At 39.0% G+C, this 16,994-nt stretch overlaps 1 protein-coding gene across 1 annotated transcript; it reads right to left on the reverse strand.

Annotated features, from left to right (window-relative positions):
• Positions 1-1,389: 1,389 nt before the first annotated feature.
• LOC119723466 (macrophage mannose receptor 1-like) lies at positions 1,390-16,489 on the reverse strand. The gene is made up of 8 exons (XM_038194137.1): positions 16,364-16,489; positions 10,095-10,177; positions 9,769-9,798; positions 7,587-7,751; positions 7,195-7,280; positions 4,457-4,607; positions 4,146-4,277; positions 1,390-3,487 (listed from the first exon to the last, which is right to left on the reverse strand). The coding sequence occupies exons 1-8, from the start codon at positions 16,471-16,473 to the stop codon at positions 3,411-3,413; spliced, it is 834 nt and encodes a 277-aa protein (XP_038050065.1). The 5' UTR covers positions 16,474-16,489; the 3' UTR covers positions 1,390-3,410.
• Between the last annotated feature and the right edge of the window lie 505 nt (positions 16,490-16,994).

Consider the following 16,994-nt stretch of genomic DNA (forward strand, 5'->3'; position numbering starts at 1 on the left):
ATACTGTCATTTTCAAGAAAAGTGGTATTTTTGTATCAATTTCCAACGCTGATCGGCCGATCAGCGTTGGAAACAACTGGCTTTTTTTCAAATACTGGCCCCAATTGACCATCGCACTTGTTTGCAATCGATTACAAACCTATGAACGGGTACGAGCCAGCTAGACTGGATCCCTGACCTTACAATTCCCCAATGTATGTAAACTGCTCTGTTTCTTCTTATATGGAGTCAGGGAACCAGACTACAGGAAAATGATCGTTTTTCTTGGTTTTTATAGCATTTTCGTACCTAAAACCTCAAGAAAGTCAGTGTAACTATATTCGCTATATATTTCCAACCCCCCAATTCCTTCCATTTCTGAAAATTACAGCAAAAGCAAATAATGTATATTCCCTTTAAAAAGGGACTATTTTTTTTTGGATTTTTTGCATCAAATTACCTGGTCAATCTATCCTTTCGCAAGTGTTTATTAACAGATAATCGTATGTGGCCCTTTCTCCTGTTGGATTACTACTGCTATAGCGCGCTACGGTCCTAATCCGATTGAAGCATAATACAAGAGAAGAACTTTCTTTTTACCCTTCATATTTTCCCACTCCAAAAAAGTATGAGAACCGGTAGCCCGCCGCCCGCCAAATGCAAGAGCGCCCTCACAAAACTTTGAAAAATTCTCCATTCCGAAAAATTATCCATTCCAACTTACAAAAATAGATTCATGTACGTACAAAACTGCCAGTGTCCACACTTTAAAAAAGGTTTGATCGAAATCTGATGTCGTTTTGAAGCAAAAGCAACACACAAATGTGGTCTTAAAATAATGTGTCAAATTAAAGCTTAGACTTTGTTTTATTCACAGCAAACTGTTACTCCGTGCCTTATAAATATTACATCTTAAAAGATGTAAGGTTAAGACCTTACATCTCTTAAGATGTAATATTCATAAGGCACGGAGTAACAGTTTGCTGTGAATAAAACAAAGTCTAAGCATTAATTTGACACATTATTTTAAGACCATTATTTTAAGATCATTAGGTCTGAAAACAAAAGAAATATGTTGAAAGCGAATATTAGGTGCACGCTGGTGATAGTAAGTGTGAGGACGTTCGATTTTGTGGCTACGCGACCTGTTAAAAATGTAAATGATGTGCACGGTTCCCTCTGCATTATTCCGTTGAACCTTGCCCTCAAAGTTGGATCACCTCCGTCATCTTAAGCACGCTTCTCATGACCGCAATAGAATGAGTAGGGAACCAAAGAAAAATTAAATTTCAAGAGAGTTCCACTTTTTTGAACACAATTCTGACACCGGAAATTGTGCATTTTATAGGAATGAAACTTTATTGCATTTAGTCATAGTTATCACGCTTTTTCATAAACACGTTACGGAATGACAAAATATGTTTGTATGGAATGTCCCATACCCATTGTCCTCCAGTTCATGTTGAAGCCAACGTGGGCTTTATGGGTATACTGCTTCAATGTATACACGTGTCATATGCATGACTTGTATTCTTATCAGCATGATATCACTATTCGTGCGACTTTTACTAAGCTTTCTTACCACGCATGGGCTATAGGGGCTACTACTTTGCTACTATAGAGAAGCAATAGAAATATGTTAACTAAGAAGGTGAAAATTGCTGTAAAAAATAGATGTCCTTTATTTTGGACCATCCTGTATATTTTGAAACATTTTCTATTTATGGAAAATATATCACGACTGCGCACGGGCACTCAACTTCCGTATTTTAATTAGACTAATATTGATTTTCTGATTCCTTTTGTGTGGAAAACAAATCGTGCAATGTGAGTAAATAAATACAATTGAAAAGTTCAACAATATTACGACACTAAGAATATAACTACTATTTAACCTTCTAAAATGTATTCGAATCAGTTTCAGATTTATCTAAATCAAAACCATGAACCATCAAATAAATTTAACTTAAAAGATAGCAGAGAATGCTTGGGTGCAATCACAATGCCTTTCTGTTTTCTCTTTCTCGCTCCGATTTTTCATCCAACTAAACAAAGAAATGTTTAAATCAGCTCCAATCAGCAGACATCGTTCCACTAAACAGTTAAATGCCAGAAAATATAAACAAGCAAACATGCTTTTCGATTTCAAAAGTCAAAATGCAGCTTACCTAATTTCTCTTGTAATAAAACCCATTTGATTGTGATTTCACAGGTTCATCCGTCTGGTTGCGAAGGCTGATTTCTAATGGTTACAAAATACTTTATTTTGAATGAAACAACATGCACTCAGAAATGTTCACACTGGTGGGCGAAATCTTTGGAAATCAATTTCTCCCCCTTTGGAACACCGTTATCGTCATGCAAATTTCAGAGTTTGTTTCCTTATCAACGATCCAACTTTGTGCTAAAAATCGTTTTGATATGTCTAGTACTTTTCGTTGAAATTGGAAAAATAGGCCTAGCTACGTACATTTTAATAAGTTGTAACACTGGTGTTTGTAATATCTGTCAATCTTTTCAAGTCACACAAATATATTAATACACTTCCTATCCATTATGGTGTGCAGTAAAATTTTGCAGAATAGCCTCCTTTACAAGTTAATTAATAAATATCATCCTTTTTGCCGGCTTCTATTGGCCGAAACAATAGAGAATACAAAGACGACACGGAGATCCACGCGCACGCTTATGAATATGCTTATTATGTTGCGCCCAAATTAGCCAACCTGAAAACTATGCAAGTGAGTAAATATGGTTGAAAAAAACCGCAACATTTCGTCGAAATTTACCTTACCTTAATTTAACGACTTGAAGGTCAGCTTTACCAGTAACTAGTATTGACGTTTCAGCATCGAGGACGGTAATTTTTTTTTCGCTGACATGAAGTTTAGAATTTCTACTCGTTATTAATTTAACATTTCAATGACACGGAGCATAGGCTGCTTTCTGAGAACCACAACGTTCAAAAGGCATTTTTTTTTGGAGGGGGGTGCACAAATTGCATTGCTCTGTTATAGTGTCCAAGTACGTAATCGGTTTAATTTCGTTTCACAACGTCGACGCTTAAGGCTTCGCAGCCAGCCGGCTGGGTAGTGCAAGAATTCTCTAAATGTAGTATTTGTTCCAAACCAATATTATGGTAATTCCTCTTAATGACAGCATACCAACGAAGTTCACAGAATGCTTGAACCTATATTTACCCTCAGTGAATTAGGCCATTTTATAGTCAAGTTTTGAATGTTAGAATATGTACCATTTAGGGTACGGGTGATATACTGATGGAGTTTATTCTAAATGCGTCCTTACTTTGTGGCTTAATTAAGTCACTAAAGTTGAGACACTGCCTTTTCTTCGAACAAAACACAAAAACAAATACCGATACCGCAATATGTTTAGTGGATGAACTGAATATCAAGCCGGGTAGAATTGATTTACACGCATTCGTAGGAGCCACGACCATCCACACATTTGCCGGAGGCACACGATGCCGTTTTGCACTCGTCAACATCTGAAGAAAAACAATAAAAAGAGAGCTTTGAGGAATATAAGTGTCCTCTCAATTATCTGCGAGAAATCAATTGAGAACGGATGTGATTATATGAATGAAACAGGTGCAGCGAAATTTGGCAGCATTCAAATCTGATAAACTTTTCGAATTTGGCGGTAATTATGAACAAGACATACCCAGAATTTGAGTTGCAATATGACAGTATATCTTTAAAATATTCAGCTTCGTCAAAACCTGCAATTTCTTGCCTCAAAAACATTTCAACGTGAGACAATGGCTGCCGTAACCTCTCCTGAACTGTTCCAAGATTACACATTTTATGGCCAACGCTCCCTTATAATCGGTTAGTCAAGCTTCTTGGACATGTGGTGTTTTTTGTCAAAATTAACTCAGCATCTAACTAATTAGCAAGTAGTGATTATTAGTAGACATATCTCCAATATGCCTATCACTGCAAAAGCCAGGGGGCAACATTGTGGTTCGTTACCCGAGTGTTTCGCGTCATTTCACATACTGAACCCAGCCTACCTTATAAACTTGTCATCGCCGTGTGGCTTTTACTTCCGAGTCGGTGGAAGTCTGGTATTTGAGACACATTTGCTAAAACTTACCAAACTCATGCGTTCACAAGGAAAAAAAATGTAATGATTGTCATTACCTAACTCACAGTTCTTGCCACTGTAACCTTTTTGGCACGCGCAAGTGAAATCGGATGGCTCCTTTCCACCATTCCACCCTGGTTCCACGCAGTTTCCACCATTCAGACAACGGCTGGCTGCACATGGCAGTTCTGCGGTTAAAAAAGAAAGAATAATTTTTGGGGGGTTAGCTTTGTAAAATCAATTGAAGGTTAATAGTTAACCAAATGAAACTGGCATGTGGAAATTACACTGACGTGTTTAAATTTGTTTGTGATAAAAGAGTCATGTGAACGTTATGTGATTTGAGAAAGAAGGTATTATGACTTACTGGTTGATGGTTTTTTGCATACACTGCAGACTACGGGGTCATCACATTTAGAACCAACACGCCAGTAAAGATCCGAATCCTGCATGTTAGCGCAGACCCTGCGACCAGTGACGGTTACATGGCCTGGGCCCCAATTCGTGTATTCTGCCCGCTAAAAACAAGAGACAGTAGTCTTTAAACTTTGCATTTTATGTTGCAACATATGTTCTTTAAACACATCAAGAAAGTAAACCTTTATCGGTGGTCTGACAACATGCTATAAAAACATTCTGCAATTCTTCTGCCATTTTGTCATTTGCAGCATATGGAAAACTTTGTTTAGGGTAACGTGAGCACTTTGCGTTGTATGTATGAACAAATAGCATTCTGCTTATACTACACATTTTTAGCCTCCGCTTATAAGTTTGTTTACTTCCAGTTGTATAAATAACAATGCATCAAATGTTTTTACCGGAAGGCGTATGCTAACTTTTCATAAATATTTAGCTTTTGCTAAACTATAAATATTCCGTTCAATTGGTTTGAATAAAAAAGAGTAAATACTTTAGATTTTAGAGTACTGTATTAACTAATCACTTTTTAAAAGCTGGGTTTGGGCAACCTTCAAATTAATTCTTCTAATTAACGGTTTATCGTATTAATTTTAAACTTTGAGCTATTGCATTCACGCATAATCTCCAGCTGAAAATTGGTACACCTCTTGTATAAGGAACTCACTCACAAAGGACCTGCGAGTCCATTGCCTATCAATTCTTCCCCCCCGGCTGCCCCAGGTCCAATGTCGGAGTTTGGTCACGTTTTTCATGCCCCAGGGTGGGGATTTTGATCACTGAAATTACATCGTTACATTGGAGTACTACATGGTAAAAGCAATCACTAGTGCGCCCCACGTATGTACATCGGGGATCATAGTCACTTAAATTTTGGCCGAGGGGTGGGGATTTTGTGACTTCAAAAGTGACAATCCCCACGTCTTGGATGGGGCAACCTGGGGTGAGGGGCGGGGGAAACAGTTGATAGGTGCGTTACTGCTGCAGTCATCTGGTGAGTTTTATTATGAATACTATTTTATTATTGTATGGTCATATTTGGGGTTTTATTACATTTTTTTTGTATTGATATATGACTTTACCATGATAGGGTCAGTGATTTGGATTTTGTACAATTATGATTTTTTCCTTACCTTTTTGATATTTGAAGTCAGGACCGAGTACGGTTTTATACGAGTTAAGTTTTCTTAAACTTGTATTAAGGTTGGAAGAATGTATTTTATGAGTTTACATTTATCAATATTTATCAAATTAATCAATTTTGGTTCCTCTTTTAAAGATGACATGACCCGCTTAGAGAATTGATTTTTGTTGAGGACAATATTTACCCCTAGAACATGTAGATTGAATGAATTTTTGATTGTGTCTCTACCATTACGAGGTTTGAATTTCCCACAGATCTACTCCCAAGTGTATCCTTCTCAGAACCTTGAGGCTTACTTTGACTGTCTTAGACGTGGTAAAACCTAACTGCAATTTATGTGGAACTGATATGGCCATGGATTTGTACTCATTAGATATTCAGTAAGAAACTTGTGTTGCCATTGCATATGTTGGGTTTAGTGATCTTGTGTAACATGATGTACATAGAGTTAGACTGTACTATATAACCAATGTAACTTTCTTTGATGTTCGTTTTGAACACCTTCTTTTGATATATTTCTAAATTGTACTCTTTCTTTTTTGTCTTTTCTTGATTCTTAGGTTTCAGTCCAAAAGGTAACTGGCGAAATTATTGTTGAAAAACATACTTGGTTTATAGATAGTAATGACACTAAACTCCTGTGACATTATATTTTCTGGCAAGCTGTCATTTGAAGAACTGGAGGTAAGAAGGCACCTCCAACGATGCGTCTTAAGAAGCATCGTTGGAACTTCTACAAGAAGTTCGTTTATAATTCGGCGAAGCGCACACAAGCGTTGAAATGACGCATACGCGCGCGGGGTTGCTAAGATTCGTCGGTTCAGTGTGCGACATCACGTAGCTGCGATTGGCTGAATGAGAACGCTGAATTCGAGCCCTATTCAAAAATGACTCGGCATCTTTTGATTTGAAATCGAGGTCCTAGAACTGTTTTTCTTGAAGTACACAACATTCTATGAGCTGAAACTTCATCAAGTTAGCTGTTCAGCACCATTCTTTAGATTTTGAGCGCTTTTGTTGGTTCAAACGAACAAAATGCACAAATTACAAATGATGGACTGTACCCTTCAGATCAATTATTTTGACGCTCTGTGTTGGTTTTAGGTATACCTCGATTTTACAAAGTTTTAACTTTTGTTGTTTTCTAAGTTTTAACTTTTGTTGGTTTTTACCTTTGTTCTACGTAGTTTTAAACTTTTGTTGGTTTTTAAAAAGGTTTTATTTCAGTTTTAGGTTTGATTTGTGTTTTTCAAGGTTTTTGTCAAGCTTTGATCTCGAATTTGTTTTATTTCAAAATCCTTTTCTGAATAAGTAGTCCGCAACTGGATCTTATTCTTAGATCCCTGTCTCGTATCGTTAATTCTTCGAGTTAAATCCCCGTAGTGATTCAATTTTCCAGGTTAATGTGCGATTACTGTACCGTTCCAGTGTAATGTATAATGTTAGTCCCTTTTGACCGACCAAACCAATATAACCATTTTTTTTAACTAGAGTATTAAATGATTTCAACATTGAGGGCTCCACAGTACCCCATCATTACTTACTGATCCATCCAACCACTGGAAGGCCTTGCTGCCATCTTTGTCTTCGAAGCCGATCCGGCACACTGCTCCAAACTTACGTATGCTGTCTATATGGGATGGTACCAAAACAAATGCCAGAAAACTGGCAGTAAAGAATAAACCACTCCAGGAGCTCCTGATGTATATTGCTTGCGCCAAATGTTTGTCTTTGTTTTTCAATGAGTAATATTGATAAGAGAAGGCTTCTATTTCAATAAGAAAGAAAGTTACGTTTCAACTGGCCATTTCCATATGCAGCGCTTCTGCTGATCTTTTTTTCTGAAAATTTATCGCTGATATTGATTGACCGAGTCTGTAAGATGACGTCATTAAATGGATTAGACATTCAACCACAGTCGCACACTGATACTTACGCCAGATGTAATTATTCTCGTCATAATCGTGAATGCTGGCCAAGTTGCCGCCTATGCTTCTGCAACGTTTCTGATGTCCATCAAAAGAACGGTCGCCATCATTAAGATTATACCGGAAATGGTAACAATTGCCCTTGTAGTGTTTCCAGGCATTGTTGCAGGGCTCTGCACAGAATACAATAACATCAATCACACATTGAAGAGCTGTGAAAGAAAATATACCGGCCACCAAGCCTTCCGGGTACTCTCTTTGTTTTCTTTGTTTTAACAAATATTTCAAAACAAAAGGTGTTATTAAAATCGGTTAAATGTATTTTTTTCATTTTTTTGTGTAGAGGTTAACGTGGAAAAAGTTTCTGCCAAAGTTTAGCAACACCTTATCTTAGGCGATATGAAATTGAGCAGGCGTGTAGGCAATAACTAGCTCTTTTATTCGAGGGAAACAATTAAAAACGCTCAGGTCTGAAGAGTTGTCTGTTTTACGTCATTGCATGAGGGCATTAGATAAACTGCAGTGAGCAGACGTACGCTGGTGGGGCTGGTCAAACTCAACATAAAAATTGACTTGAATTAAGAAATGAATTGCCAATTCAGTGTCATAGCGTTCAATTACTGAAATGTTGAAATTAGGTTACACTGAAATGTTAAAGACAAAATAAGGATATCATTTGCGACATAACAATTATACAGCGGATCTCAACGGGATACATGGTGATAGTAAATGAAATTCGACATTTAAAATAACCCCACTAAAACTAAACAGCCTTGTGGTTGCAAAGGCCTAAGCGTCACCGTTGTTAAACAAAATCAATCTGCTACCATCAGAGCAGTGAAATTCATGCAGCCCAAAAATCATGGCTTTTTGAATGTGATTTTTTGTTTCAGAAAATATGTTCAGTATGATTGCAATGTTAAATAATAACAGAAGAAGAAATTCTTAATTTCTGTCAGTGAAAAAAATCGCCGTTATTGATGCCGAAACGTCATTCATGGTCAATGTTCAAGCTGACATAAAAGTCGTGGAAAAAATCGTTCGAAAAGGTCCCTCGATTCTATCAATTTATCTCAATTTCTAGATAAATGGAGTAGTCAACGAATAGTTGGACACTTATGTCATGTAAGTAAATACCGAGTTTCAACTTAATGTGGAGTGCTGTGGCTGATTTGCGGTCTGCGGGTCAAGCTGCAGGTTGTGGGTTCGAGTCCTGGCGGGGTCATGGTGCGTGTGCCCTTGGGCAAGGCACTTTGTCACTCATTGTTTCTCTCCACCCAGGAGTAAATGGGTACCTGTGAGGGCAAAGATGGCTATGTATTTGATTTAGCTTGATTGCGCCTAATAGGCAGCACCGAGCTGTATACTTCCCAGGGATCTGAGATGGTATTTGGAATGTTTTATTGGCCCAGTGATCAGGGGTAATAATAATACTGTAAGTGCCCTGATTTATTTTACTAAAAGGGCGTTCTTAAATGCCGATTATTATTAATATGTTGTTGCAAACTGAATCTGTTGTTACACCTTGACTACACCTTGACAATCTCCAAGGACATTTCGACGAGGATTTTTTTGGCCAACCGATGTTACGTGTATGGTTTTCAGGTTGGCCGATTTTGAGGAAACAACGACGAAGTGCATGTATTAGCATATTCATTAGCGTGATTCTCTGTGACTTTGTGTCGGTGTCAGTATCGACCAATGGAAGCCGGCAAAAAGGGTCATGTTTATTAATTAATAAATTGCGTAGGAGACGATACTGCAATTTTTTACTGCATACCTTAATGGATAGGAATCTTATTAATATTCACGAGACATGAAAAGATTGATAGATATTGCAAACACTATGAAGCTTTGAAAAGTGGATGTGCCCAAGCCTATTTTTCTATTTCAACGAAAAATATTAAACATATCAAAACGAGTTGTATTTTATAGTTGGATCTAGGAAACGAACCCTGAAAGTTGCATGACAATACGGTCTTCCAAACGGGAGAAATTAATTTTCAAAGATTTCGCTGGCGAACATCAACATGTCTGTGTGCATGTTGTTTCATTCAAAATAGAGTATTACGTTAGCTTTAGATATCGGCCTTCACAACATAGGGCTGTAAAGTAAGATGAAGAAAAAAAAGCCAAACATAACCATGCCTCAAACCAAACATAATTATACTTGATCAGTTTCTTACTTACGATAGTTATAGGCTTCAGCAGGGTTGCTAACTGCAATGGAAAAAAACCCGTAGAACACAAGATATTAACATAGGGGAGTGCAAAGATGGACCTGTAAGTAAAGACACTTAGTTCGGCATTTGTTTATCCTCGTGCACGTCTCACTGACTAACTCTCACAGGCAACTTTCCTAATTTCATTTTTCTAGTTGATTGAATGGCTCTTTCTAATCACAACAAAACATAAAACTTTATCACGTGGTCGGAAGAAGGGGAAAGCTGGTATTACAAACTGTATTTGTAATGTTACGTTCGCTGCCAAATTTCTTCGTTGAAACATTTACTTACCAATTGTCAAGAGACAGCCCAAGATGACAGCAAGAAGCAATGGCGCTTCCATGATGCTCGGGAGAGAGAGATTTGCAACAAATCTAGAAGCAGATTATCAAAACAAGGAATATAATACACATTGCAAACATGAACAGCGTGGTCGAAATCACGAGAAAGCTCGAATTGTCGCGAAACTTCTCGCACAACCGCTTGGACCGTTCCGCGAGCACTCCAAAGCTTATGTTGAACAGGCTCACTGAGCGATTGCCATTGCTCTGAGTGATCAGTGACCATGACATAAAGTTCCATAAGCGTAATTCCAGCGTTAGGAAAGGCAGAGTCATGTCCCGTAACAGAGCCAAATATGATATATAATTTAACGATATAGAGAAATGATCCAAAACGTCCAGCTTGTCTCCTTGAACGTTAGATAATGGATGTAGAAGATTAGAAAAATACATTTTCAGATTTATTCACTGAGCTCTTAAAAACTCTGCTAGGACATAGCCATGGAATTACCATTACGAACCAATTAGAATTTACTGCACAGTTTGGGAAAATAAAAAAGTGGGAACGCATGATGCCCATGAACCATGCTGACATGTGTAGGTGGACGGTTTGAAATGCTGTCATGTAATGATGTATGGTACTCGTTCTAAGTAGTCGTAAATGACCATGGCTTCGTGGTTTAGGGAAGACAACGATGGGTCTGGAGGTGGCTAATCAGCCAATCAGATCCCGGAAAGTCCTCCCACAAAATCATGTGGGACACGTGGGCTGGTAGTGTGTTGGTTAGGGCTGACGGTCTAGCCTTCCAAATGGCCCGCTTCTGCTCTGCTGCTGCACTGCGGTTGGTTCCAGCTGCAAGCGCTCCCTTGGTAAGCATGCTGCGCCGGGTTAGACGGTCGAGGGCAAGGGCTTCCCAGTTCCCTACATTGATGTTCAGTGATTTGAGGCTGGATTTGAGGGAGTCTTTGAACCTCCTCTTCTACCCCAACCCTCAATTTGATATTGAATTATCAGAATTCACGCAAGTTGAATGGAGAATTTGAAAGTAATCAGTTTTCCTTTAGGTCATTTCTTAATTTTTCACTTGAGAAAGCCCTTGGACCTAACGTCTCCGGCACACCCCCGGCAGTAACCCCTCTGGGTCCGCCCTTGAATTGGACTAATAAGGTCTATGCAAAGGGACCATTTTCCATCTCGAGAGGGGCAACATTTTATTATTGCGAGAGGGTTGTTTGTGCTATGGGGATAGTTTTTCATCTCGAGAAGGTTCACAATCTTGCTAATGCGCGAGGGTTTGTGTGTTTCTGGGGGGCACTTTTGCATTATAAAAAGAGGAGACAATTTTAAGCGCGATCATAATGCGTTCTCGTGTGCGTTTGAGGGGCAGTTTTGTTTTCATGACCGCCAGAGGGGCCTTTTTGTTGGCCTCGGAATATCTGCCCCTGTCCCCCCCCCCCTTCCGCCGCACATGGTGTTATCTATACGTACGATTAAACTTCATTTACTATGATGCTTTTTTCAGAGGTTCTTTTAATTGTATGATGAATATGCGTCTTCTCTGAAATTATAACTTGGGCGAATCCAGCATTTTTGGAATCGATTCCGATTCCGTTTGGGAATTGCGATTCCATTCGGAATCGATATCATATTTTTTGTAAAAAAATATAAAAAAAAGAATTAAAAAAAAAAAAAAATCAAAAAAAATAATAATTCAAAAACAGAAAAACCCAACAAAACAAACAAACAAACAAACAAACAAACAAACAAACAAACACATAACAATAAAAACGCAAATAATGAGGTCACTGTGGGTGTAATGGCTTTCTTATAGTCATTTAATTATAAAACGAAAGTCACGTTTTGGGCAGGAAATACAATAAAATAAATGTTCGACTGTCGACAACAAGTTTTGTTTCCCCTGCGGAAACACGCAAGATCAAAATCAGAGCTCACCTAAGTTCGGCACTATCAATCAAAACAGTTAAAAATATTGTGGAATCACCCTGAAAAACTGGCATTTTCCATCGAATTGGTCGCCAAACATATTAACATAATATTGTTGTTTACTCTTAGCGTGATAATCGTATCGGAATACATAGAATTTCTTCGCGCGATTTCATTTTTGATGGTCACGTGTTACAACTGATAATGTAGTAACCGACCGATAACGTATCACCAACCGATAATGTATCACAAATTGACCGATATTGTATCACTAACCGATAATGTAGCAAAAATTGACTGATAGTGTAGTAAAATTTGTATCCGATAATGTATCACGTGTCGACGGATAATGTAACTACAAAATTACTGTATCCGATAATGTATCACCACGGAACGGATAATGTATCAACCGATAATGTATCAAAAATCAACCGATAATGTATGGGGAAAGGGTGTACACGAATGTTTGTTTTATGTCCTATGTATCCCGCCCCACTTTTTGACCGGGGAGGGGGGTCTGGGCTATTGGATCACTTTCTCATTCAGAGAAAAAAAAAGGGCAGATTTTGAGGTATTTTTAAAACTTTCCAACCGCCGAAATATATTAAAAAGTACTGAGAAAGGGAGAAAAAACACAAAAAGCTTGAAATGCGCTGATACATCTGTTTCATGAACAGCGCCCCCAGTGTCATCTGCAGGTCTCCAGCCCCCCCTTCAGTTTTTGATTTTACCATGGAGCTATGGGCTCCGTGCACAAGTGCCCCTCCAACGGCCAGAAACGGAGAGTTGTGGAGGACCTAGACTGGTTCTCGGTCCATCCACTGCGTATTTTAAATGATGCAAAGTCATTGGGGGAGTGGGAGACCATCGCAAGTTAAATTGAACGTATGCGCGCGCTGACGTTCCCTGACGATCATGCGAAGACGCTGCGGCTAATAGCCTTGGCACATTCTGGAAGTGGTGTGTAACTGTGCGCGCGAACCAGTACAGTCCAGTACGCACATGCTGTGCTGTGTCCCGTCCATTGATCTCCGTAGTCGCGTACGTCCATGGTGCTCTCAAAATTGGTAAAACGCGCCCTCTTGATTGAAGCACGGAGCCCATACGAAGGCCAAGTGTCCGGAGAAAAGAACTTGTCCACATTTCGGCGCGGATGTTCGAGTGCGGTCACCCCCCCCCCCCACATCAAAAGCTGGATACGCCACTAGCCTAGGCCCACTTGGAAGTAGAGCGTCTCCAAACCAGAGCAACTCCCTCCCAAATTAAAATAAAATATTCTCAATGAGACTCATCATGGTAAAGGCACTTATTAGACTTTAATTAATTTGCAATATTTCCACCTTTTCCAAATATACTGATACATTATCGGTTGATTTTTGATACATTATCGGTTGGTACCGTATCCGTTCCGTGGTGATACATTATCAGATACAGTTATTTTGTAGTTACATTATCCGTCGACACGTGATACATTATCGGATACAAATTTTACTACACTATCAGTCAATTTTTGCTACATTATCGGTTAGTGATACAATATCGGTCAATTTGTGATACATTATCGGTTGATGATATGTTATCGGTTGGTTACTACATTATCAGTTGTAACACAGGCCCTCAGCACGTGCTCATCTACAAAGGGAATTCCCGAGATGAGAAATACAACTTGGTTGTCAAAACACGCGATGGCTCCACATTATACAGTACATGGGCGCCCCAGATTTTCCCCTCGCTTACGCTCGGCTGGTGTTTTATTCACAGCGGTTTTTAGGTATGAAATGCTTTTATGGGAATGATTTTTCACCCCGTATGCATGTAGAACTTTGCAGTTCATATTTGTCATATTGAATGCAGGGATTTGTTTTTCGAAAATAGCCTGCGATTCATAGCCACTTGCCGGTTGTTTCAAACAACGTAAGTGCAGGACTGTATTGGTTATTGACGGGGAAGGATAAAATAATCCGAGACAAACTTTTTTCTTCCTGGATTTTACAACAATCTTTTCAAATTTTCGGGAGCTGCATTCCGTTTCCAGTGGCAGTAAAAAAATCCTGTGATGATAGGAAACCTGATTTGCTGAGACAAATGAAAAGTTTTACGTCAAAGAAAGAAAATCATTTCGTGAGAAAATGTGTAGCAGCAGGCAGGCGCGGCCACGTCGACTTAATATGCCGTTCCGGCGCGGCGCCGGCTGCCTTTGTATTACAATAAAATAGCTCACTTTGTGATATTTAATATGCCGATGAGTTGTTAAAGCTTTTTGTAAGAGGACGGCTTCATCAGAGAGATGTACTATCAGTTTGTCTTTGACGCACTGCATACTTTTAAAACTGTAAAGGGGCCGTTTTGTTAAAGAATCGGATGTTCTTTGAAGGCGCGTTTGAGTTGGCCGGTCTTCAAAATCGTCGCGCGAAGACTGGAATCGACGCTCGGGGAACTGGAATCGGCTACATCGATTCCTCAAAGAGGGGAATCGCGATTCCGATTCCGAGGTCGGGGTCGATTCTATTCGATTCCGGCGTGGATTCGCCCAATAGTAGAAGATGGCATTAAATCGGATATAAGGTGTACGTGTAAGTAAAATGTATACTGAAATGTATTAAACTCCAAACCTGCATTGATATATTTTACTATTTTCAATTATTTTTGTCATTAAAGGGAAAATACAACATTTGCAAACATCAAAACATAAAACTCCCAAATCATTTTGAAATACCTTGCTGGACTGTTAGTAAATGACAGTGTAAAGCATCCTGTAAAATCATGGCACCTGGTATACTGTCATTTTCAAGAAAAGTGGTATTTTTGTATCAATTTCCAACGCTGGTCGGCCGACCAGCGTTGGAAAAAGCTGGCTTTTTTTCAAATACTGGCCCCAATTGACCATCGCACTTGTTTGCAATCGATTACACACCTATTAAAGGGTACAAGCCAGCTAGACTGGTTCCCTGACCTTACAATTCCCCAATGTATGTAAACTGCTCTGTTTCTTCTTATATGGAGTCAGGGAACCAGACTACAGGAAAATGATTGTTCTTCTTAGTTTTTATAGCATTTTCGAACCCAAAACCTCAAAAAAGTCAGTGTAACTATATATTTCCAACCCTCCAATTCCATCCAGTTCTGAAAATTACAGCAAAAGCAAATGATGTATATTCCCTTGAACAGAATGATCCTTTTTCTGTTCTGATATAAAAATAATTGGACACAATCCCATGAAATAGTTGCCCACTTGATCACCCTATGTTTGTATCCAAACGAAGGCGAATCTCTAGCTTATGGCGTTATTTTAACGGTTGTTTTTCTTTATAAAATCTCCACCGGCAGGGAATTATGATGCACTTTACAGCAGGTAAATCAGTGTTTCCCAAGATGGTGTGAAACCCGCCGAGGACTTCAGCTGTTTAAGTTGGTTTGTGAGTTGGTGGTTGGACACTTTACTCCGCCATATATTGTATTCATACAACACAAGTATTACAGCTTTGCATTCGAAGACCGGTTTTTGCAAACACCGTTGCGCATGTGCAATTTGCATAATTTTTGCTTATTAGATTACACCCCATTCCTGTTCGTTTTGTAAACTTTCGAGGTACTGGTACGGTTTATAATTTGTTCACAGCAAATTTTCCTTTTATTAACCTTTTTTTGGTGACATATTTATCGAATTTGTTATCTTGCTGTGTACCAGATATCTTTTATTTATTGATGTATTTCTCTAAAAGGAGTATGAAATAAATGTCTTCTAGAATTTAATTGAAAAATTCCACGGTACGGCCGCGACTTCTCTTTTCCCAAATACATCCATGTATACTTTGTTTTTGAGCGCCCTCTACGATACTTTTATGACACGTACGCAGGTTTATATTACCATGAATGTCCAGGATTTGTCGAGCAGTGCGATAGCTCAGTCGGTAGAGTCGTGCATTTGTACAGCGAGGGATCCTCGCGGTGTTGTGTGTTCTAGTCACCGTTTTGTATCCGAACTTTTTTCTTTTCTAATCTGAGGCTTAGGATGATATTTTAAAGGCAAAAATAGGTAATATTTGTCTCATGTTTTTAAGAGAAGTAAAGTTAAAAAAATTAAAGCGTACACCCCATGTGGATGTCGTTTGGGACAACAAAATTCGCAGTACGGCCCGGGTGCACGGACGGTGCCGTATAGCCACCGTCTTCACCCGTTACCCAGCCGCTGTCGGTTGTAACACCTATGTTATAAACACAAAGCGTATGTGCTAAAGAACATAACCAAACAAATGAACAGTGTTACCAGGACTCAACGATACAAACGCTATTTATTGCGGCAAAATTAACCGGCCTTACTTAGCCACTCTTACCTTAAAGTTTGTTTGAAATGACGACCACCTGCCTCAATAGGACAAGATAAAACAGTGCAGCTATCACGAGAAATACCAAACTGTGCAAGCGCGTGGTCTTTTATAACCATGATAAGGGGAAATGCACACGATCTAGTCGTGGTTCAATGTAGCCAATCATTGGGCGACAACGTAATAAAACGTGCTTTCCATTAACGCCTATTAAAATGCAGTGACACCTCCTTAGCCATTTCGGTGTTCTTATTGCGCATGCACATCACGATTTACTTTTTACAAGTCCCCCACTTTTTAAAGGTTTGTCCCCCACACTTTTTCGTCCATCTCTTAAAAATATTGCCTACATGATTCTATAGCTCAGAATAGCTGACTCAATTACTCAAACGTTAAAAATGATGTTTAAATTTTGATGTTTTGCTCAAAAATACGTTAAAATGATCAGAAATTGCCATAGATCGCATCACAGAGCGTCTACTCCAACATTTTTCGGGGCCCTTAAGCGCGCCCCAAACCCCATGCCGATAGGGCTTCGCGCTTTGCATTACTTCCGATCAACGAATGTCCCACCCACTTTTCAAAAGTGATTGACGCCCTTGATAAAGGACACTTGTAGATGGAATACAGATTTGTGCTG

This window comes from Patiria miniata, unplaced genomic scaffold (assembly GCF_015706575.1).
Source record: "Patiria miniata isolate m_02_andy unplaced genomic scaffold, ASM1570657v1 HiC_scaffold_1, whole genome shotgun sequence".
NCBI classification, from domain to species: domain Eukaryota; kingdom Metazoa; phylum Echinodermata; class Asteroidea; order Valvatida; family Asterinidae; genus Patiria; species Patiria miniata.

Coding starts and splice junctions, on each gene's coding strand:
- LOC119723466 (XM_038194137.1), bottom strand. CDS start 16,473: ATGGTTATAAAAGACCACGCGCTTGCACAGTTTGGTATTTCTCGTGAT. Junction 7,752..9,768: donor TGCTGAAGCCTATAACTATC/GTAAGTAAGAAA, acceptor TATTCTGTGCAG/AGCCCTGCAACAATGCCTGG. Junction 3,488..4,145: donor TGGCAAGAACTGTGAGTTAG/GTAATGACAATC, acceptor GTTTTTCTTCAG/ATGTTGACGAGTGCAAAACG.